The 22,794-nt window shown below is 45.2% G+C and overlaps 1 protein-coding gene across 1 annotated transcript in view; it reads left to right on the top strand.

The window, feature by feature from the left end:
• LOC138279330 (butyrophilin-like protein 2) overlaps nt 1-22,794 on the top strand; it is a 430,170-nt gene that overhangs the window by 164,092 nt on the left and 243,284 nt on the right. Inside the window, exons 6-7 of the mRNA XM_069219396.1 lie at nt 7,376-7,402; nt 20,744-21,252. Of these exons, the coding sequence (XP_069075497.1) occupies nt 7,376-7,402; nt 20,744-21,252 (536 nt within the window). The remainder of the gene's footprint in view (nt 1-7,375; nt 7,403-20,743; nt 21,253-22,794) is intronic.

Raw genomic sequence — 22,794 nt, 5'->3', positions numbered from 1 at the left:
ATTCGAGGGACCTCGCTCGTTGTGCTGAGAGGAGACCCAAGGGACCGGTAATGCAGCTTTTTGGTGCCTGCGGTTGCAGGGGGAAGATTCCGTCGACCCACGGGAGATTTCTTCGGAGCTTCTGGTGCAGAGAGGAGGCAGGCTACCCCCACAGCATGCACAAGCAGGAAAACAGTCGAGAAGGAGGCAGGATCAGCGTTACAGAGTTGCAGTAGTCGTCTTTGCTACTATGTTGCAGGTTTGCAGGCTTCCAGCGCGGTCAGCGGTCGTTTCCTTATCAGAAGGTGAAGAGGGAGATGCAGAGGAACTCGGATGAGCTCTTGCATTCGTTATCTAAAGTTTCCCCAGAGACAGAGACCCTAAATAGCCAGAAAAGAGGGTTTGGCTACCTAGGAGAGAGGATAGGCTAGCAACACCTGAAGGAGCCTATCACAAGGAGTCTCTGACGTCACCTGGTGGCACTGGCCACTCAGAGCAGTCCAGTGTGCCAGCAGCACCTCTGTTTCCAAGATGGCAGAGGTCTGGAGCACACTGGAGGAGCTCTGGACACCTCCCAGGGGAGGTGCAGGTCAGGGGAGTGGTCACTCCCCTTTCCTTTGTCCAGTTTCGCGCCAGAGCAGGGGCTAAGGGGTCCCTGAACCGGTGTAGACTGGCTCATGCAGAATTGGGCACATCTGTGCCCAAGAAAGCATTTCCAGAGGCTGGGGGAGGCTACTCCTCCCCTGCCTTCACACCATTTTCCAAAGGGAGAGGGTGTCACACCCTCTCTCAGAGGAAGTCCTTTGTTCTGCCATCCTGGGACAAGCCTGGCTTGACCCCAGGGGGGCAGAAACCTGTCTGAGGGGTTGGCAGCAGCAGCAGCTGCAGTGAAACCCCAGGAAGGGCAGTTTGGCAGTACCAGGGTCTGTGCTACAGACCACTGGGATCATGGAATTGTACCAACAATGCCAGGATGGCATAGAGGGGGCAATTCCATGATCATAGACATGTTACATGGCCATATTCGGAGTTACCATTGTGAAGCTACATATAGGTAGTGACCTATATGTAGTGCACGCGTGTAATGGTGTCCCCGCACTCACAAAGTTCAGGGAATTGGCTCTGAACAATGTGGGGGCACCTTGGCTAGTGCCAGGGTGCCCTCACACTAAGTAACTTTGCACCTAACCTTTACCAGGTAAAGGTTAGACCTATAGGTGACTTATAAGTTACTTAAGTGCAGTGTAAAATGGCTGTGAAATAACGTGGACGTTATTTCACTCAGGCTGCAGTGGCAGGCCTGTGTAAGAATTGTCAGAGCTCCCTATGGGTGGCAAAAGAAATGCTGCAGCCCATAGGGATCTCCTGGAACCCCAATACCCTGGGTACCTCAGTACCATATACTAGGGAATTATAAGGGTGTTCCAGTAAGCCAATGTAAATTGGTAAAAATGGTCACTAGCCTGTTAGTGACAATTTTGAACGAAATGAGAGAGCATAACCACTGAGGTTCTGATTAGAGGAGCCTCAGTGAGACAGTTAATCACTATACAGGTAACACATTCAGGCACACTTATGAGCACTGGGGCCCTTGGTTACCAGGGTCCCAGTGACACATACAACTAAAACAACATATATACAGTGAAAAATGGGGGTAACATGCCAGGCAAGATGGTACTTTCCTACAGTCCCCGCACTCACAAAGTCCGGGGAATTTGCCCTGAACAATGTGGGGGCACCTTGGCTAGTGCCAGGGTGCCCACACACTAAGTAACTTTGTACCCAACCTTCACCAGGTAAAGGATAGACATATAGGTGACTTATAAGTTACTTAAGTGCAGTGGTAAATGGCTGTGAAACAACGTGGATGTTATTTCACTCAGGCTGCAGTGGCAGGCCTGTGTAAGAATTGTCTCAGCTGTCTATAGGTGGCAAAACAAATGCTGCAGCCCAAAGGGATCTCCTGGAACCCCAATACCCTGGGTACCTAGGTACCATATACTAGGGAATTATAAGGGTGTTTCAGTGTGCCAATCAGAATTGGTAAAATTAGCCACTTGCTTGCAGCGACAATTTTAAAAGCAGAGAGAGCATAACCACTGAGGTTCTGGTTAGCAGAGCCTCAGTGAGACAGTTAGGCATCACAAAGGGAACACATACATATAGGCCACAAACTTATGAGCACTGGGGTCCTGGCTAGCAGGATCCCAGTGACACATATCAAACACACTGACAACATAGGGCTTTCACTATGAGCACTGGGCCCTGGCTAGCAGGATCCCCGTGAGACAGTAAAAACACCATGACATATACTCACAAACAGGCCAAAAGTGGGGGTAACAAGGCTAGAAAGAGGCTACCTTCCTCCAACTAGCCTATCCTGTGTGCCATTCCATAGATATGGTGCATGGATGCCGCTATGGAATGGCGCTAGCCGGCGCTTAGGATTTTGCCACATAATGTTCCAGGTGCTGTATAATGGACCAAAGTAGACTTGCCTTTTCTGACCGAGGCCTTGCACACAGAAAGAAGTGCATGGCAATGAAAGCATGTGATTTTTAAATAATTATTATTCTACAGTGTGTTTGCATCTTACCAGGACCAAAAGGCGCTACATAAAATCTTAAAATCAACACATTCATATATTTTAACATGCTTGCATTTTTATTGCCGTTTTGTGAATTCGACGATTGGTAAGACACTTTTAGCAAGTTGGTTTATAACAGAGAAACAAAATATTTTGAATTGTAAGGTTGAGACACAGTAACCCACTCTTCCCCTGCTCATTTGAAACTCGTCTGAGAGCAGTTCTCTGTTACAGCATAACCAGCTTGGCAGCTCCTGTTGTGGTGACTATGAAAGGGGCATCACCTGATGCGGAGAAGGGAAAAGTCCAGGGATCCAGTATCTGAAACTTATAAATACAAACGCACAAGCGGGTAGTGCAAATGTTTGGTAAGCAGATTTAAATAAAAAATGCTGCTAATACTCAAATTTCTGATTGTCAAGTGACTGCTTGGTTTGTCACACTCCAACTTTTACTACTGATGTGCAAGTCAGAAGCCGGAAGTGGTAATCTCTCAGCATGTTTGAAGCGGTTCTCTGCTGAACTGGTTCCAGGACTGACGACCAGTAGTCTGGATGTTTCTCAGTATCTGGCAGAACTGCTGTGTGTCTTCCTCTTTTTTAGGGTTAAGCATGCAAGTGCTGTTCCCCTGTTGTAATCTCTCTGTGAGCTTGTAACCACACCCATCATGCCCATCGGTTTCATTGGTTTGTGGGCTTGCCTTTTATAATTTTGCTTGATTTCATTAATGAAATGCATGCATGTGTCATGCCTCTTCCGGTGTTTAGCCCTCCTCGAGAGCACCGACCAACTACTGAAAACATAAGGGGCTTGATGTTTTCCATATAGTTTCTGGACTACTTTTCCTCTTTATTTCTTAGGCAGCGCGATCTCTCTGAGCAGTAATTGAGCGCTTTTCATCACTACCAGTTTAATTCTATTGTTTATCCTAGCACTCCTTCGCAAATTCACGGTTTTGCACAGTGGGACGTCACTCATTTTCTTTTACTATGCAAGGGCGAAACCGGACCGGTCTGATTGTTCTGATTAGTCACCTTCATTCTCATGGTGTGATGTTTTAAATCGGCCCCCTTATATGGAATTGTATCACATTTCATTTTCAGTTTATATGGCAAGAAAAGTCCGGTTAGGAGTTTACAATGCTAATAGCTCTAACTTGAGCAAACGCGAGACCCATTGCATTACAAATGCTTGTTTTTTTTTGCATCTACAGATAATGTTTACATTGACGTGGCTTGGACCCTGCTGCAACAGAGAAATTTGCCTCCACCCGTGTCCTCTGGGCAGTAACACACAGCCCTAATTGGTGTCCTATGGGTCCTGAATGTCCCCGGGCCCCTGTGCCACTGCACATGCTGCCCTGTTGATAACTACACCTCTGAATCCTTACTGATGATGGACAAACCAGATGAGTCAAAAGGAAGATGCCTAAACATCTGTCTAACTCTCCCTTCCTTTGCTTTTCCTCCTCTACCAGTTTATCTATTGTTGTGCCTTCTCTACATATTCTTCCATTTTTAAGTCGAGCACGCAAGCACTCCGGCCTGTTGTAATCTATCTGTGGCCTTTTAACCACACCCAACACACGCCCCGCACTAGCACTTGTTCATGGGCTTACCTTTCAAAAATCCTTTGTTATCACTGGTAAATGCTTTATCTTTTGTACCTCCTTGGGGCAGTTTTGTTACTGCTCTGGGGACCAACCCTGTTATGTGGATAATTGCACGTTTGCCTATATGTTTGACTTTGAGCAAACTTCTTTTTCCTTTTGTGTCTCTCCTTCGCACACACACTCGTGGCGGCCATGGAGCTTTGAATCGGCTCACTTATGTCAACTGTTTCACTTTTCATTTTCAATTTATGTGATAAGAAAAGTCCAGTTAGGAATCTACAATTCTAATAGCTCTCACTCGAGCAATTGCAAGACCCATTACATTGCAACTGCTTGTAATTGATTTCATGTGTGCCAATGTATTGGACGAGGCCTGGCTGCTCAGTTGTGGGCTGCCTTTTCCTAACTTTTTCCTGTTCTTGCCCGTGGGTATCTGCTTCTTGCTTCATGTTAATACTTAATTGTTTTTTTTCAGTGAACTGTAGAGAATTTCAGGCAGGGTGGAGAGTTTATCTTTATCAGGCCACAGGAGCGGGTCTTGAGGGATGGAGAGTATACCTCTTGGACCCTGGTGATCAGGTTTGTCATGGTTTCTAGTTTTGCATTTATCCCTAAAATGTGTGTGGCCATAAAGTTCATGAGGTCAATCTGGACTTCCAGTTTCTCGGATTGAAGGCTTAGGGTGTGTATTGAGGACTGCAGCATTGTCAGGGGCGAGTTCCACCAATCTGGGATTGGATTGACGTGAGAGGCTTGGTTTACAATGCTTCGCTTAGTGCCAGTTTGAATGTTACCATTGGCTTCTGATAGCGTTAGTGTTTCTTGGGTGGGAGGATTCATAGCATTTATTATTTGGTCCACTCTCTGTGGCGTACCTCTGGCTGGTGTTTGCTTTTTTTACTTCATTTGGGTTGTGTTCTGGGGTGACATTCTTATGTTGCTTTCCTTGCATTTCTTGCATTTTATTGCATTCTGTTTCAGCTGAATCCACCATTGTGTGGTCATGAGAGTTGACTGTAACTATGGTCATAGCTTTCAGGGCCTGGACCTAGCCCATTCTGTCTGAGACAGTGATTGAACGTGACCCGTTGCAGCTCACTGCCCTCCAGAGCGTGTTTGGGGGGGTTCAGGCAGCCGTGACAGTCAGCCAGTCAATCCCTCAACCCGCAGACAGCACCACATCAGCACACCCACCGACTGCGAATTCTGCTTCCCTCCAGCCCTCTGGAAACACCTCAGTGTCTACGTGTCTGTGAAAGTAGAGAGGAAAATTGTTGTAGGTTTCTTCACAAGTTTATTATTAAGAACCCATGTCCAGAGGATCCTCGCCCTGCGTCTTGCAGCAGCATCTGTCAAACAGAAGCCTTTGGGATCCACAGGGCGAGAATGCATGGACTGGCCTGGGTTCTGAAAGACTGCAAGTACAGTCAGCAGATACAAACAAAGAATAACAATTCTATCTGATAGGAAACAACACAAATGGAGGACTGTGTAATATTGCATCACTACATCTTTGAAACAGCATAAACAGAGGACTGTGTAATATTACATCACTACAGTCTCCAACATAGGTTACTTAATTTCACTATGTTAAGGTAGATCATGCTGTGTTAGGTTAAGATGCTATTATATGTAGTTATTATTACAGGTTATTTTAGCTTAAGATACATTACGTTAGGTTACATTATGATATAATTTTATGAAATTATATTTTTCAGGTTAGGAGGATATGACATTACATTCTGGAGTTATGATCTTAGGTTATTTTGGGTGGGTTTACATAGGTTATGACGTCATGATGTTACGTGCTCTTACATTGCACGGTGAGATAGGAAAATGATTTTTATTTAAATGAATATGTTTAAATTAATTATAGATTTAATTAAAAACGAATTTAATAGTGTGTTACCTTTTTATTGTGTTCTACATGTAAAATTAATATAAAATTAACTTACAATAATGTTTAACATTAATGTATTTTACTACATTTATTATACAATTTTAATAAACTTTTTTAAAATTTTGCTTATACTCTACAATAGGGAGATTCCCACCTAGACCGCATAGTTGCTATTTGTTAAAGTACAAGGAAACATGAAAAAGGTTTATATAACTAACAAAGAAATTTGTAAAATATAGTATATTAAATATTAATGTTAAATCATTTGATATACTTGTTTTAAACGTAGATCAAAATAAAAGTAATGCTATATGACGCTAATATTTTAATTTTAAACACATTTTTAATTTACATATATTTAATGTATTCAATTAAATTAAAAGTATTTTTTTAAATGTTATAATGAAAAATAAATTAGGACATAGAAAACATTTGTATTATGCATTAATAATAAATAAACGTGATTCATAGAAAAAATGTAAATTAATTTAATTATGTTTTACTAACTTTTTTCAATTTTTTAACAAAGGTTGTTAAAATAGTTTATGATTAGATTTTTTTTTAATGAAGTAATATTTACATATATTATAAGTTATTTTAACTATTTTACTTTTAATTTAACATTCTTTTCCAGTGAGAGTTTATTTTAAGTCCCTACCGCCATTATTTTCAAAGGGAGGGTGTCGCAGTGGAGAGATTGGCCATGAATGGTATCAGACTTACTCCATCCCTGAGCCGGAGTAATTTACTACTGTTTTGGCTCCATTTGTAGCTGTAGTTGTTTTAGAAGTGCGGTTTCTGAATAGCAATGGGCGTACTCTTTTATCATTCCTTAACCCAACCCTGACTCTAACATAAACCCTCCCGCTCCACCCTGAACTCCTCCCATTTAGTAATAATTATGCCCCTTTTCCAACCGTTCCCCATCCCATGCACATTTAAACTAAGTAGTAAACCTGCATGTGTGAGTATCTCCTTATTAAAAAGATAGGAGAGGTGGAGATTTACACTTATAGCTTTGTGAATAAAATGTTATTCTTCTTTAGTAGTGCTGTTGAGGCTCTATTAAATGTACTACAAAATGCAGTTTGTGAACAGCCCCCATCTTGTCAATCACATGGTGAGGGACAATGACGTGGTCAGTGGTAGGCATCTGTGAGCGACTGCACGGATAAAGCTGCCGCATTTACAGGTGCCAAACTCGATGCTTTAATAATGGACCTCCACTTCTGATGTTGCAATGTTTATTACTATATTTGCACTCCTATAAATAGTGAAATCATGTTTCTCATTTCAGAGATTATTCCTGCAAAAAGAAATCAAGGTAAGAAACATTATTCATTAAACATTATACATTCATCCAAAGGTTTTGGTATTATTCTGACACCGTTATAACGCACTTTGATTGCACCAATGGGCGGGAAGGCAGTTTCACCTGTCTGGTGACTGACAGGATTCCCCTAAACCCCACATTAACTGCAGTGTGGAAAACAGAAGTCACCCTTGTAGGAGGCTGGACTGGCTTGTAGTGAGTACCAAGGGGTACTTACACCTTGCACCAGGCCCAGGTATCCCTTATTAGTGTATAGGGTGTCTAGCAGCTTAGGCTGATAGATAATGGTAGCTTAGCAGAGCAGCTTAGGCTGAACTAGGAGACGTGTGAAGCTCCTACAGTACCACAAATGATTATGCACAATATCATAAGAAAACACAATACACAGTTATACTAAAAATAAAGGTACTTTATTTTTATGACAATATGCCAAAAGTATCTCAGTGAGTACCCTCAGTATGAGGATAAGAAATATACACAAGATATATGTACACAATACCAAAAATAAGCAGTATAGTCTTAGAAAACAGTGCATACAGTGTAAAATTACAATAGGATGCAATGGGAGCACATAGGGATAGGGGCAACACAAACCATATACTCCAAAAGTGGAATGTGAATCACGAATGGACCCCAAACCTATGTGACCTTGTAGAGGGTCGCTGGGACTATTAGAAAATAGCAAGGGTTAGAAAAATACCCCACCCCAAGACCCTGAAAAGTGAGTGCAAAGTGCACTGAAGTTCCCCTAAAGACACAGAAGTCGTGATAGAGGGAAAATGCAAGGAAAACACAAATCAGCAGTGCAACAACGATGGATTCCTGACTGAGGGTACCTGTGGAACAAGGGGACCAAGTCCAAAAGTCACAAGCAAGTCGGAGATGGGCAGATGCCCAAGAAATGCCAGCTGTTGGTGCAAAGAAACTCTTACTAGGCTGAAGAACTGTGAATACTGCAGGAACGACAAGGGCTAGAGCCTTCCCCGTTGGAGGATGGATCCCACACGCCTTGGAGAGTCGTGCAGAAGTGTTTTCCCGCCAGATGAACGCCAACAAGCCTTGCTATCTGCAAATCGTGTGGTAGGCGTTTTTGGATGCTGCTGTGGCCCAGGATAGACCAGGACGGTGCAAATTGGACCAGGAGGTAGAGGGGACGTCGAGAAAGACAAGGAGCCCTCACAGTAGCAGATAGCACCCAGAGAAGTGCCAGAAAGAGGCACTACAAGGATGCGTGAAACGGTGCTCGCCTGAAGTCACACAAAGGAGTCCCACGTCGCCGGAGAACAACTTAGGATGTCTTGCAATGCAGGTTAGAGTGCCGGGGACCCCAGCTTCCGGGTGCACAAAGGATTTCCGCCGGAAGTGCACGGGAGCTGGAGAAGTTGCAAAAGTTGCAAAAACCAACAATGCAGTCTGGCGTGGGGAGGCAAGGACTTACCTCCACCAAACTTGGACTGAAGAGTCACTGGACCGTGGGGGTCACTTGGACAGTCTTGCTGGATTCGTGGGACCTCGCTCGTTGTCGTGAGAGGAGACCCAAGGGACCGTGATGCAGCTTTTTGGTGCCTGCTTTAGCAGGGGGAAGATTCCGTCGACCCACGGGAGATTTCTTCGCAGCTTCTGATGCAGAGAGGAGGCAGACTACCCCCACAGGATGCACACCAAGAAAAACAGTCGAGAAGGCAGCAGGAGCGGCGTTACAATGTTGCAGTAGTCGTCTTAGCTACTTTGTTGCAGTTTTGCAGGCTTTCAGAGCAGTCAGCAGTCGATTTCTTGGCAGAAGGTGAAGAGGGAGATGCAGAGGAACTCTGATGAGCTCTTGCATTCGTTATCTGAGGAATCCCCAAAGAAAGAGACCCTAAATAGCCAGAAAAGAGGGTTTGGCTACTTAGGACAAAGGATAGGCTAGCAACACCTGAAGGAGCCTATCAGAATGAGTCTCTGACGTCAGCAGAGGGCACTGGCCACTCAGAGCAGTCCAGTGTGCCAGCAGCACCTCTGTTTCCAAGATGGCAGAGGTCTGGAGCACACTGGAGGAGCTCTGGGCACCTCCCAGGGGAGGTGCAGGGGAGTGGTCACTCCCCTTTCCTTTGTCCAGTTTCGCGCCCAGGCAAGGCTGAGGGGTCCCTGAACCGGTGTAAACTGGCTTATGCAGAATTGGGCACCTCTGTGCCCAACAAAGCATTTCCAGAGGCTGGGTGAGGCTACTCCTCCCCTGCCTTCACACCATTTTCCAAAGGGAGAGGGTGTAACACCCCCTCTCTGAGGAAGTCCTTTGTTCTGCCATGCTGGGCCAGGCCTGGCTGGACCCCAGGAGGGCAGAAGCCTGTCTGTGGGGTTGGCAGCAGCAGCAGCTGCAGTGTAACCCCAGAAAAGGCAGTTTGGCAGTACCAGGGTCTGTGCTACAGACCACTGGGAGCATGGAATTGTGCCACCTATGCCAGGATGGTATAGAGGGGGCAATTCCATGATCTTAGACATGTTACATGGCCATATTCGGAGTTACCATTGTGAAGCTACACCTAGGTAGTGACCTATGTGTAGTGCACGCATGTAATGGTGTCCCCGCACTCACAAAGTCGGGGAATTTGCCCTGAACAATGTGGGGGCACCTTGGCTAGTGCCAGGGTGCCCACACACTAAGTAACTTTGCACCTAACCTTTACCAGGTAAAGGTTAGACATATAGGTGACTTATAAGTTACTTAAGTGCAGTGAAAATGGCTGTGAAATAATTTGTGCATTATTTCACTCAGGCTGCAGTGGCAGGCCTGTGTAAGAATTGTCAGAGCTCCCTATGGGTGGCAAAAGAAATGCTGCAGCCCACAGGGATCACCTGGAACCCCAATACCATGGGTACCTCAGTACCATATACTAGGGAATTATAAGGGTGTTCCAGTAAGCCAATGTGAATTGGTAAAATTGGTCACTAGCCTGTTAGTGACAATTTAAAAGTAATGAGAGAGCATAACCCCTGAGGTTCTGATTAGCAGAGCCTCAGTGAGACAGTTTGTCACTACACAGGTAACACAGTCAGGCACACTTATGAGCACTGGGGCTCTGTGTTGCAGGGTCCCAGTGACACATACAACTAAAACAACATATATACAGTGAAAAATGGGGGTAACATGCCAGGCAAGATGGTACTTTCCTACACAACCCCCCCCCCCAAACGGAAGACAATAAGATTAGTCATTTCCTGATGGGTCTTCATTGTCTAAGTGGAAATATCTGGAGAGTTCATCTGCATTGGAGTGGGTACTCCCAGGTCTATGTTCCACTGTATAGTCCATTCCCTGTAGAGATATGGACCACCTCAACAATTTAGGATTTTCACCTTTCATTTGTTTTAGGCAAAGTAGAGGTTTGTGGTCTGTTTGAACAATGAAGTGAGTGCCAAACAGGTATGGCCTCAACTTCTTCAAAGCCCAGACCACAGCAAAGGCCTCCCTCTCAATGGCAGACCAACGCTTTTCTCTAGGGGTCAACCTCCTACTAATAAAAGCAACAGGTTGATCCTGGCCCTCAGAATTTAGTTGTGATAGGACTGCCCCTACTCCTAGTTCAGATGCATCAGTTTGGACATAGAATTTTTTAGAGTAACAAGGGCTTTTCAGGACAGGTGCAGAGCACATAGCCTGCTTCAGCTCCTCAAAAGCTTTTTGACAGTTTGCTGTCCACAATACCTTTTTAGGCATTCTTTTGGAAGTGAGGTCATTCAGAGGGGCTGCAATGGAGCCATAGTTCTTGATGAACCTCCTGTAATACCCAGTGAGGCCTAAAAAGGCTCTCACCTGAGTCTGTGTAGTAGGGGGAGTCCAATCCACAATTGTCTGGATCTTCCCCTGTAGTGGTGCAATCTGTTCTCCACCAACCAGGTGTCCCAGATAAACCACCTTCCCCTGCCCTATCTGGCACTTTGAAGCCTTGATAGTGAGGCCTGTCTTCTGCAGGGCCTCCAAAACTTTCCATAGGTGGACCAGGTGATCATCCCAGCTGGAGCTAAAGACAGCTATATCGTCCAGATATGCTGCACTGAAGGCTTCCAGCCCTTGCAGGACTGTATTCACCAACCTCTGAAAAGTGGCAGGTGCATTTTTCAAACCAAAAGGCATTACAGTAAACTGGTAATGTCCTCCAATGGTAGAAAATGCAGTTTTTGCTTTAGCATCTTCTGATAATTTGATCTGCCAATACCCTGCAGTCAAATCAAAAGTGCTTAGATACTTGGCAGATGCCAGTGTATCTATGAGCTCATCTGCCCTGGGTATAGGGTGAGCATCTGTTTTGGTTACCTGGTTAAGCCCTCTGTAGTCTACACAAAACCGCATTTCCTTCTTTCCATCTTTAGAATTGGGTTTTGGTACCAGTACCACAGGAGAAGCCCATGGACTGTCAGAGTGCTCAACCACTCCTAGTTCCAACATTTTCTGAACTTCTTGCTTTATGCAGTCCCTGACATGGTCAGGCTGCCTATAGATCCTTCCTTTGACAGGTAAACTGTCTCCAGTATCTATAGTGTGCTCACACCAAGAAGTGGTGCCTGGCACAGTAGAGAAGAGTTCTGAAAATTGTCCTAGGAGATTTATGCAATGGTCTTTCTGCTCAGCAGTAAGACAATCAGCCAAAACTACACCTTCCACAAGAGCATCTTGCTCTGTGGAAGAGAAGAGATCAGGTAGAGGATCACTGTCTTCTTCCTGTCCCTCATCAGTTGCAATGAGCAGGGTGAGATCAGCCCTGTCATAGTAGGGTTTCAGGCGGTTGACATGGAGCACCCTAAGGGGACTCCTGGCAGTGCCTAAGTCAACCAAGTAGGTGACTTCACCCTTCTTCTCAACAATTGTGTGGGGTCCACTCCATTTATCTTGGAGTGCTCTTGGGGCCACAGGCTCCAAGACCCACACTTTCTGCCCTGGTTGGTACTGAACCAAAACAGCCTTCTGGTCATGCCATTGCTTCTGGAGCTCTTGGCTGGCCTGAAGGTTTTTACTGGCCTTTTTCATATACTCAGCCATCCTTGATCTGAGGCCAAGTACATAGTCCACAATATCCTGTTTAGGAGCTTTTATAGGTTGTTCCCAACCCTCCTTCACAAGTGTGAGTGGACCCCTAACAGGGTGTCCAAAAAGAAGTTCAAAGGGGCTGAAGCCCACTCCTTTCTGGAGTACCTCCCTGTAGGCAAAAAGGAGGCATGGTAAAAGGATATCCCATCTCCTTCGGAGTTTGTCTGGGAGTCCCATAATCATGCCTTTGAGAGTTTTATTAAACCTCTCCACCAGTCCATTTGTTTGTGGATGATAGGGTGTGGTGAACTTGTAAGTCACCCCACAATCTTTCCACATAGCCTTCAAGTAAGCAGACATGAAATTGCTTCCTCTGTCTGAAACTACCTCTTTTGGGAAGCCCACCCTGGAAAAGATTCCCAGGAGGGCCTTTGCCACTGCAGGAGCTGTAGTGGTCCTAAGAGGAATTGCCTCAGGATATCTTGTGGCATGGTCCACTACCACCAAGATAAACCTATTGCCTGAAGTAGTAGGAGGGTCAAGGGGGCTAACTATGTCAACCCCTACTCTTTCAAAGGGAACCCCAACCACAGGCAGTGGAATAAGGGGTGCCTTTGGAGTGCCACCTGTCTTGCCACTGGCTTGACAGGTTTCACAGGACTTACAAAATTCCTTTGTGTCCTCAGACATCCTAGGCCAATGAAACAGGGGAACAAGCCTGTCCCAAGTTTTCATCTGCCCAAGATGCCCAGCAAGGGGAATATCATGTGCAAGAGTTAGAAGGAACTTTCTGTACTCCTGAGGAATCACTAATCTTCTGGCTGCCCCAGGTTTAGGATCCCTTGGCTCAGTGTACAAGAGATTGTCCTCCCAGTAAACTCTGTGAGAGTCACTGATGTCCCCATTTGCTTGTTTGACAGCTTGCTGTCGTAGACCCTCTAATGTGGGACAGGTTTGCTGTGCCACACTCAGCTCCTCTCTGGCAGGCCCCCCTTCACCCAAAAGCTCAGCAGTGTCTGCTTCCAGCTCCTCTGGTGTAGGTTCTGCACAGGGAGGGAACTCTTCTTCCTCAGAAGAAGAATCCACTGTAGAGGGAGGGATAGTAGGAAGTGGTTTGCTTCTACTAGCCCTAGCTTTAGGGAGCACTTGGTCCATTGTTCCAGGATCCAAGCTTCCCTGTCCTTTTTGCTTTTTGGCCTGAGCCCTTGTCAAAGTAAAAATATGCCCTGGAATGCCCAACATTGCTGCATGGGCCTCCAACTCCACATCTGACCAAGCTGATGTCTCCAAATCATTCCCTAGTAGACAGTCTACAGGTAATTCTGAGGCTACCACAACTTTCTTTGGACCAGTTACCCCCCCCCCAGTTGAGATTTACAACAGCCATGGGGTGGCTTTGTGTTATGTTGTGAGCATCGGTTACTTGGTACTGGTGTCCAAGTATGTGTTGTTCAGGGTGCACCAGTTTCTCAATCACCATTGTGACACTGGCACCTGTGTCCCTGTAGGCCTGGACCTCAACACCATTTATTAGGGGTAGTTGCTTGTTCTTCTCCAAGTTATGGGGGCAAGCAACCAAAGTGGCTAAATCAATAGCCCCTTCAGAGACTAAAACAGCCTCTGTGGTCTCCCTAATCAGACCAACCCCAACTAAGTTACCAATAGTGAGCCCAGCTACTCCCTTGGATTGGCTATTAGTAGGTTTGCTCCCACCACCACGGCTATTAGTAGGGACACTAGGTGAAGCAGTAGGGGTTGTAGTGGTAGTAGGCTTGGTGCTTTTCTTTGGACAACTGGGATCTGTTGTCCAATGGCCTTTTACTTTACATAAATAGCACCATGGTTTCTTTTCTTGATTATGTTTTGAAGAGGATTTAGACCCACCACCCCCACCAGATTGCTTTTGGGGGCCTGATGAAGACTCATTTTTAGATTTGTCCCCACCTTTGTCTGAAGGCTTACCATCCTTCTTCTTGCCATCTTTGTCACCCCCTGTATGAACTTTTCTGTTCACTCTTGTTCTGACCCATTTGTCTGCCTTCTTTCCCAATTCTTGGGGAGAGGTCAGATCAGAGTCTACCAAGTACTGGTGCAACAAATCTGACACACAATTATTAAGAATATGATCTCTCAGGATCAAGTTATACAGGCCTTCATAGTCAGTCACTTTACTGCCATGTAACCACCCTTCCAAGGACTTCACTGAATGGTCAATGAAATCAACCCAATCTTGTGAAGACTCCTTTTTGGTCTCTCTGAACTTTATCCTGTATTGTTCAGTGGTTAAGCCATAACCATCAAGGAGTGCACTCTTAAGAATAGGGAAATTGTTGGCATCACTTTCTTTCACAGTAAGGAGTCTGTCTCTACCCTTACCACTAAATGATAGCCATAGGATAGCAGCCCACTGCCTTTGAGGGACATCTTGAACAACACAAGCCCTCTCAAGTGCAGCAAACCACTTGTTAATGTCATCCCCCTCTTTGTAAGGGGGAACTATCTTGTGCAGATTCCTGGAATCATGCTCTTTTACAGGATGACTATGGGGATACTGCTGCTGCCACCATGGGTAGTTAAACCCAGCTTCTGTCTTTCCTTTTCAATCTCTAGAGATTGTCTATCTAAATCCAGCTGTTGCTTCTTAAGCTTCAGTCTGGAAGTCTCCACTCTCAACTTATTGAGCTCCCTTTCCAACATTCTGTCATCAGGGTGGTTGGGAGGGACATTTCTAGAAACAGAAGTGTGATGGGAATGAACAGAAGGAGACCTGTCCCTAACAGAGGGAACCTTAACAAGTTTACTAACAGTATAATGTGAGAGTCCATCATCTGTATGATGAGACCTCCTACTGTGATGAGAGACCACACTATCTGTTTGGTGTGGTTCTACATCTACTTCAACCCTGCTAGGCTGTCTGCTAATGGGCAGGCTGGGAAGTTTCCTTACTGAATCTATCTGCAGGGGTGTCCCTGGATCAGACTGAGAACCATCAACAACTTTTTCAACAGATTGGGCACTTATGGCCTTATCTTGTTCTCTAAGCATGTTCAATAACAGTTCTAAAGAAGGATTCTTCCCTACACTTAAACCTCTTTGTATGCAGAGACTCCTTGCTCCTTTCCAGCTAAGGTGATCATATGCAAGTTTGGACAGATCAACATTTTGGCCTGTGCCAGACATTTTTAGAAAGAGTTAAGTGATAGAAAAAGTGAAGAAAAAGTTTTTCAGAACTTTTAGAAGGACAGAAAAAAAAACTTTTTCAACTTTTTAGAACTTTTTAGAAAGTTTAGAAGTACTTTTCAGCACTTAGAAAAGAGTGAAAAGAGTGAATGCAAAACTTTTTAGTTATGTGTACATACACTGAACTTGTTTTGTATATTTTTCTCTTATGAAAAGTACAATGTCAAGAGTGGTAAGTAGTGTCAAAGCACTTATCCCACCGCTGCACAACCAATGTAGGAGGCTGGACTGGCTTGTAGTGAGTACCAAGGGGTACTTACACCTTGCACCAGGCCCAGGTATCCCTTATTAGTGTATAGGATGTCTAGCAGCTTAGGCTGATAGATAATGGTAGCTTAGCAGAGCAGCTTAGGCTGAACTAGGAGTCGTGTGAAGCTACTACAGTACCACAACTGATTATGCACAATATCATAAGAAAACACAATACATAGTTATACTAAAAATAAAGGTACTTTATTTTTATGACAATATGCCAAAAGTATCTCAGTGAGTACCCTCAGTATGAGGATAAGAAATATACACAAGATATATGTACACAATACCAAAAATAAGCAGTATAGTCTTAGAAAACAGTGCTTACAGTGTAAAATTATAATAGGATGCAATGGGAGCACATAGAGATAGGGGCAACACAAACCATATACTCCAAAAGTGGAATGTGAATCACGAATGGACCCCAAACCTATGTGACCTTGTAGAGGGTCGCTGGGACTATTAGAAAATAGCAAGGGTTAGAAAAATACCCCACCCCAAGACCCTGAAAAGTGAGTGCAAAGTGCACTGAAGTTCCCCTAAAGACACAGAAGTCGTGATAGAGGGAAAATGCAAGGAAAACACAAATCAGCAGTGCAACAACGATGGATTCCTGACTGAGGGTACCTGTGGAACAAGGGGACCAAGTCCAAAAGTCACAAGCAAGTCGGAGATGGGCAGATGCCCAAGAAATGCCAGCTGTTGGTGCAAAGAAGCTCTTACTAGGCTGAAGAACTGTGAATACTGCAGGAACGACAAGGGCTAGCGCCTTTCCCTTTAGAGGATGGATCCCACACGCCTTGGAGAGTTGTGCAGAAGTGTTTTCCCGCCAGATGGACGCCAACAAGCCTTGCTAGCTGCAAATCATGCTGTTGGCGTTTTTGGACGCTGCTGTGGCCCAGGATGGACCAGGACGGGGCAAATTGAACCAGGAGGTAGAGGGGACGTCGAGCAAGACAAGGAGCCCTCACAGCAGCAGGTAGCACCCGGAGAAGTGCCAGAGTGAGGCACTACGAGGATGCGTGAAACGGTGCTTGCCTGAAGTCACACAAAGGAGTCCCACGTCGCCGGAGAACAACTTAGGAAGTCGTGCAATGCAGGTTAGAGTGCCGGGGACCCCAGCTTCCGGGTGCACAAAGGATTTCCGCCGGAAGTGCACGGGAGCTGGAGAAGTTGCAAAAGTCGCGAAAACCAACAATGCAGTCTGGCGTGGGGAGGCAAGGACTTACCTCCACCAAACTTGGACTGAAGAGTCACTGGACGGTGGGGGTCACTTGGACAGTCTTGCTGGATTCGTGGGACCTCGCTCGTCGTCGTGAGAGGAGACCCAAGGGACCGTGATGCAGCTTTTTGGTGCCTGCTTTAGCAGGGGGAAGATTCCGTCGACCCACGGGAGATTTCTTCGCAGCTTCTGATGCAGAGAGGAGGCAGACTACCCTCACAGGAGGCACACCAAGAAAAACAGTCGAGAAGGCAGCAGGAGCGGCGTTACAATGTTGCAGTAGTCGTCTTAGCTACTTTGTTGCAGTTTTGCAGGCTTCCAGAGCAGTCAGCAGTCGATTTCTTGGCAGAAGGTGAAGAGGGAGATGCAGAGGAACTCTGATGAGCTCTTGCATTCGTTATCTGAGGAATCCCCAAAGAAAGAGACCCTAAATAGCCAGAAAAGAGGGTTTGGCTACTTAGGACAAAGGATAGGCTAGCAACACCTGAAGGAGCCTATCAGAAGGAGTCTCTGACGTCAGCAGAGGGCACTGGCCACTCAGAGCAGTCCAGTGTGCCAGCAGCACCTCTGTTTCCAAGATGGCAGAGGTCTGGAGCACACTGGAGGAGCTCTGGGCACCTCCCAGGGGAGGTGCAGGTCAGGGGAGTGGTCACTCCCCTTTCCTTTGTCCAGTTTCGCGCCCAGGCAAGGCTGAGGGGTCCCTGAACCGGTGTAAACTGGCTTATGCAGAATTGGGCACCTCTGTGCCCAACAAAGCATTTCCAGAGGCTGGGTGAGGCTACTCCTCCCCTGCCTTCACACCATTTTCCAAAGGGAGAGGGTGTAACACCCCCTCCCTGAGGAAGTCCTTTGTTCTGCCATCCTGGGCCAGGCCTGGCTGGACCCCAGGAGGGCAGAAGCCTGTCTGTGGGGTTGGCAGCAGCAGCAGCTGCAGTGTAACCCCAGAAAAGGCAGTTTGGCAGTACCAGGGTCTGTGATACAGACCACTGGGAGCATGGAATTGTGCCAACTATGCTAGGATGGTATAGAGGGGGCAATTCCATGATCTTAGACATGTTACATGGCCATATTCGGAGTTACCATTGTGAAGCTACACATAGGTAGTGACCTATGTGTAGTGCACGCATGTAATGGTGTCCCCGCACTCACAAAGTCGGGGAATTTGCCCTGAACAATGTGGGGGCACCTTGGCTAGTGCCAGGGTGCCCACACACTAAGTAACTTTGCACCTAACCTTTACCAGGTAAAGGTTAGACATATAGGTGACTTATAAGTTACTTAAGTGCAGTGAAAATGGCTGTGAAATAATGTGTGCATTATTTCACTCAGGCTGCAGTGGCAGGCCTGTGTAAGAATTGTCAGAGCTCCCTATGGGTGGCAAAAGAAATGCTGCAGCCCACAGGGATCTCCTGGAACCCCAATACCATGGGTACCTCAGTACCATATACTAGGGAATTATAAGGGTGTTCCAGTAAGCCAATGTGAATTGGTAAAATTGGTCACTAGCCTGTTAGTGACAATTTAAAAGTAATGAGAGAGCATAACCCCTGAGGTTCTGATTAGCAGAGCCTCAGTGAGACAGTTTGTCACTACACAGGTAACACAGTCAGGCACACTTATGAGCACTGGGGCCCTGTGTTGCAGGGTCCCAGTGACACATACAACTAAAACAACATATATACAGTGAAAAATGGGGGTAACATGCCAGGCAAGATGGTACTTTCCTACAACCCTCCCCCACCAGACCAGACTCTCATCTGACCCTGACTCCTGTTGTGCTCCTGTGGGTGGTGCTAAAGCCTTTGCCTAGCGCACCATATGAAGGTCAGTATGACCATGGTGGACACTCTTTAGAGCCATTATGCTTTTAAGTACTAATTTGTGGTGGCCATGTTAAAGTCAGGCAAATGTACTCTTTCTTTGAATAGAAAGGATGAACCCAGAAGTCTGTAAAAAGCCTCATGGTCAGGCTTAATAAGGAAGTTTGAGACCACAGATGGACCAAACCCAATTTGTGATTTGATGGCACGTTACTGAATTGCAATTTGGGTTTGCAACTACATACCAACATGCTATTAGGAAAGAATGGGTTGAGTGCCCTCCATTCAAATAGGAATTCAAAATGAGGTGTAATATTGTTTTGCAAATCAAATCTAGTCAAAAACAATAATATTTTACCAGCTACTGAAAGGTAATGGTAACCCATTTGCAAATGGAATGGTAAGGGGTCCCCTTTGTGAACGTTTATAATAAAATACTTAAGGAATAGCTAGTGGTCAATGGGATCACTTTTTGCTGATAAAAACGTTTTGTGAATGTTTTACTTTGCTTTTAAATGCATGACATTTTTTTTTGGGGGGGGCTCCATTTAAACATTTTGCTTTATTAAAAAGCAGTCAGAGACATAGTAAACTGCTGACCCCATCCGGCCACCATCCCTCTGATTTTAGCCAATTATAGTTGGTTGCAATTTGTGACCTACTTCTTACATATTAATGATGCAGGTTGGACTGTGACCCACTAAGAATGGTGATTTTGGAAACTGACCTATTAGTACATCGGTTGATTCACAAAATCAGAATTGATTTGGTAAAAGTCGGTGTGTAATTTGCAACCACTTTTACAGAATCAATTCTTATTATATACGGCCCTAGTCCCTTCTGCCAGTCCCTTGCATCTCCTTAGATATTCCTCCACTCATGATTACTGAGACACGTAATACCAACAGGAGCTGAAGGATGTATCACTCACCCATCCGCCCCCTTACTTCCTTATGGTTTCCTTACAATCTCCACTCCTTTAAAGGGAAACACAAATATATCCCAAAAAGTTGAAATCCCTGGGTTTGGGCCATTCAAAGTCAGTCCTCTGACTCATACTAACACCTATGTTGATGCACCACTCATACTAACACCTATGGTGATTTGCCACTCATACTAACACCTATGGTGATGCGCCAATCATACTAACACCTATGGTGATGCACAATTGATGCTAGCAGCTACAGTGATGCACCACTCATACTAACTCCTGTGGTGTTGTGACGCTCATACCAACACCTATGGTGATGCACCACTCATACTAACACCTATGTTGATGACTACTCATACTAACACCTACGGTGATGCACCACTCATACTAACACCTATGGCGATGCACCACTCATACTAACACCTATGGTGATGCACCACTCATACTAACACCTATGTTGATGCACCAGTCATACTAACACCTATGTCGATGCACTACTCATACCAACACCTATGGTGATGCACCACTCATACTAATACCTATGGTGATGCACCACTCACACCTATGGTGATGCACCACTCATACTAACACCTATGTCGATGCACTACTCATACCAACACCTATGATGATGCACCACTCATACTAATACCTATGGTGATGTACTGTCCTGTCTTCTGTGGTCTCACCCCTGACTGAGTTGTACTTCATCACTTGTCTTTCTTTTGCCTTCTTCTGCGTAGACCAGACGTCTCATGATGTATGCTTCTCCTTTTCTGTCCCTGTCTCTTCCTCCTGTAGGTTTAGATACAACTCTTCTGTCTATGGTCTGTGACTGAAACCCTCTTTAACTCTTCATTTACAGTGGAAGTTACAATGGACCCAAACACAGCTCACCCTGAACTTCACATCTCAAATGACTACAAGACAGTGACACGAGGAGAGAAACAGCCCGATTTACCGGACTATCCTGAGCGCTTCGACACTAGACTCTATGTGCTGGGTTCAGAGGGGTACTCCTCAGGGAAGTATTACTGGGAGATCGAGGTGAAGAACGGTGCTGGGTGGACCATAGGGGTCGTCCAAAGTAATATCAAGAGAAAGGGAAAGGTGGACCTGTCACCTAACGAGGGAGCATGGCTGCTGGAGCTGAGGAGTTCACGATACCTTGCGCTCACATCACCCCCAACTCCCCTGGTCATCAGGAGTGAGCTCAAGAAGGCTGGAGTTTATCTAGACTGCAAAAGCAACAAAGTGTCCTTCTTCAATGCTGACACCTTGGACAATATTTATACATTCCGGTGTTCGTTCTCCAAACAAACACTATTCCCGTTCTTCTCTTTATGGAGCAGGGAAGCACAAATCACACTGTGCTAAGAGGAAGAAGCATATCATAAAAAGAAACCTCCAAAAAATCATCTTTTGTGATGACATCAGCTCCATCAGAACATTAGTGACTAAATCCCAGATGAATAGTGTCTCAGGGTGCGTGACCTTGCTGGGTGATCTGGAGACCTCTGTGTGATATACACAAGGTGGAACCTGTCTCAGTTTGCCTTACCAAAGAAGCAGTGTCTGGGATTGTTTTCCGCAGTGTTCCCACTGAGTGAGTGACCACCACCATATGAATATAGGATATGTGGTAGATGGGGGGGTTGTGTGCCAGCTTGCGATATGGTAATGGTGCAATGAGGGGAGGCCTTGAAAGTAGTTCTCAAATAATATTGTTGACTTCAATATAGTGAAATATATTTAAATAACAATGTCTATTTTCTTGGACATCAGGATAGTTGGAGCATGGATATCTTTAAGTAGTCACCCGGGGAAGCTGCCCTTTGAGACCCTTGGTACTGCGTTTGCAATACCGTGCATTAATTTCCGCAAAAGCAATACCCAGAACAGAGGATGAACAGTACCTGAATATTGCTTTCTACATGACAGGCTGATTCCTGATACTTTTACAGGTATTAGGTTGGGACTGATCCCTTAGACCAGGTCAGGCAGAGAGTTACAACCTCTATCCTCTGAGTTATACACCTAGGGTTAGGTAGGAATGTATAGAACCTCTAGAAAATCTAGAATCACATCCAACATGGTGTGGTTGTTTATTTTTCTTCACCCTGATCATAAAGCTGGTTACCTTGCTTTGTTTCATCTGCCTAGTTATCGAAGTCAATGCTTTTATACAAGATTGTGATTGCTTCAATAACTTTATTGAAAACTCTTCTCACATTTCTGTGTCTTGCCTTGACGTGTGTACGTGACTGAGTGAAAGGGGTATGATCTGTTTCCTCGGCTTTCCCAAGAAGTCAGAGTGTCATGTTCAGGTTGCTGTTCTCACTTTTTTCCTCAACAGGTTTGGAGGTTTGGGTAGGGCACTGTGAGCTAGCAGGAATTAGGGCGACAGGTACTCACGGTGTGGGTGAACTCAGTCTCCACACACTTGGCAGTACCCCTGTCACTCAGTGCAGCTGTCCTAAACACCTAGTCCTATTACCAAAGTAGGAGCCATATATCAAAATGTGATCACAGAGCTGGTGGTCTGCTGACCCGGGGAGTCTACCGTCCTTGTGATGGAATACAATCATAGTGGGTTGCAATTTGCAACCTACCTCATTAATATTCTTAAGCTAGGTTGCATTTCGACCAACTTCAATTTGCATTTTTAAGAGCTGACGTGTTAGTACAGAAGTTGGTTCTTACTGGTAGCAGTTTCCAACTAGATATTTGTATACCTGTTCTAAAAACCAAATTCAGCAGTGCAATACGCACTCTCTGGAATAAATAAAAACGTAATAGATAAAATGGATCTGCATTTTGAAACATGTTGCTGACTTTCATTATTCACAAAACATAGGAAATTATGTGTTTGAGTAAAAACGTATTCTCCGTTCTTTGCATGAGTGATATCACCTT

This window comes from Pleurodeles waltl, chromosome 2_2 (assembly GCF_031143425.1).
Source record: "Pleurodeles waltl isolate 20211129_DDA chromosome 2_2, aPleWal1.hap1.20221129, whole genome shotgun sequence".
NCBI lineage: Eukaryota > Metazoa > Chordata > Amphibia > Caudata > Salamandridae > Pleurodeles > Pleurodeles waltl.
Note: the sequence above shows the minus strand (reverse complement) of the source record. Positions and strands in the feature narration are given on the sequence as shown.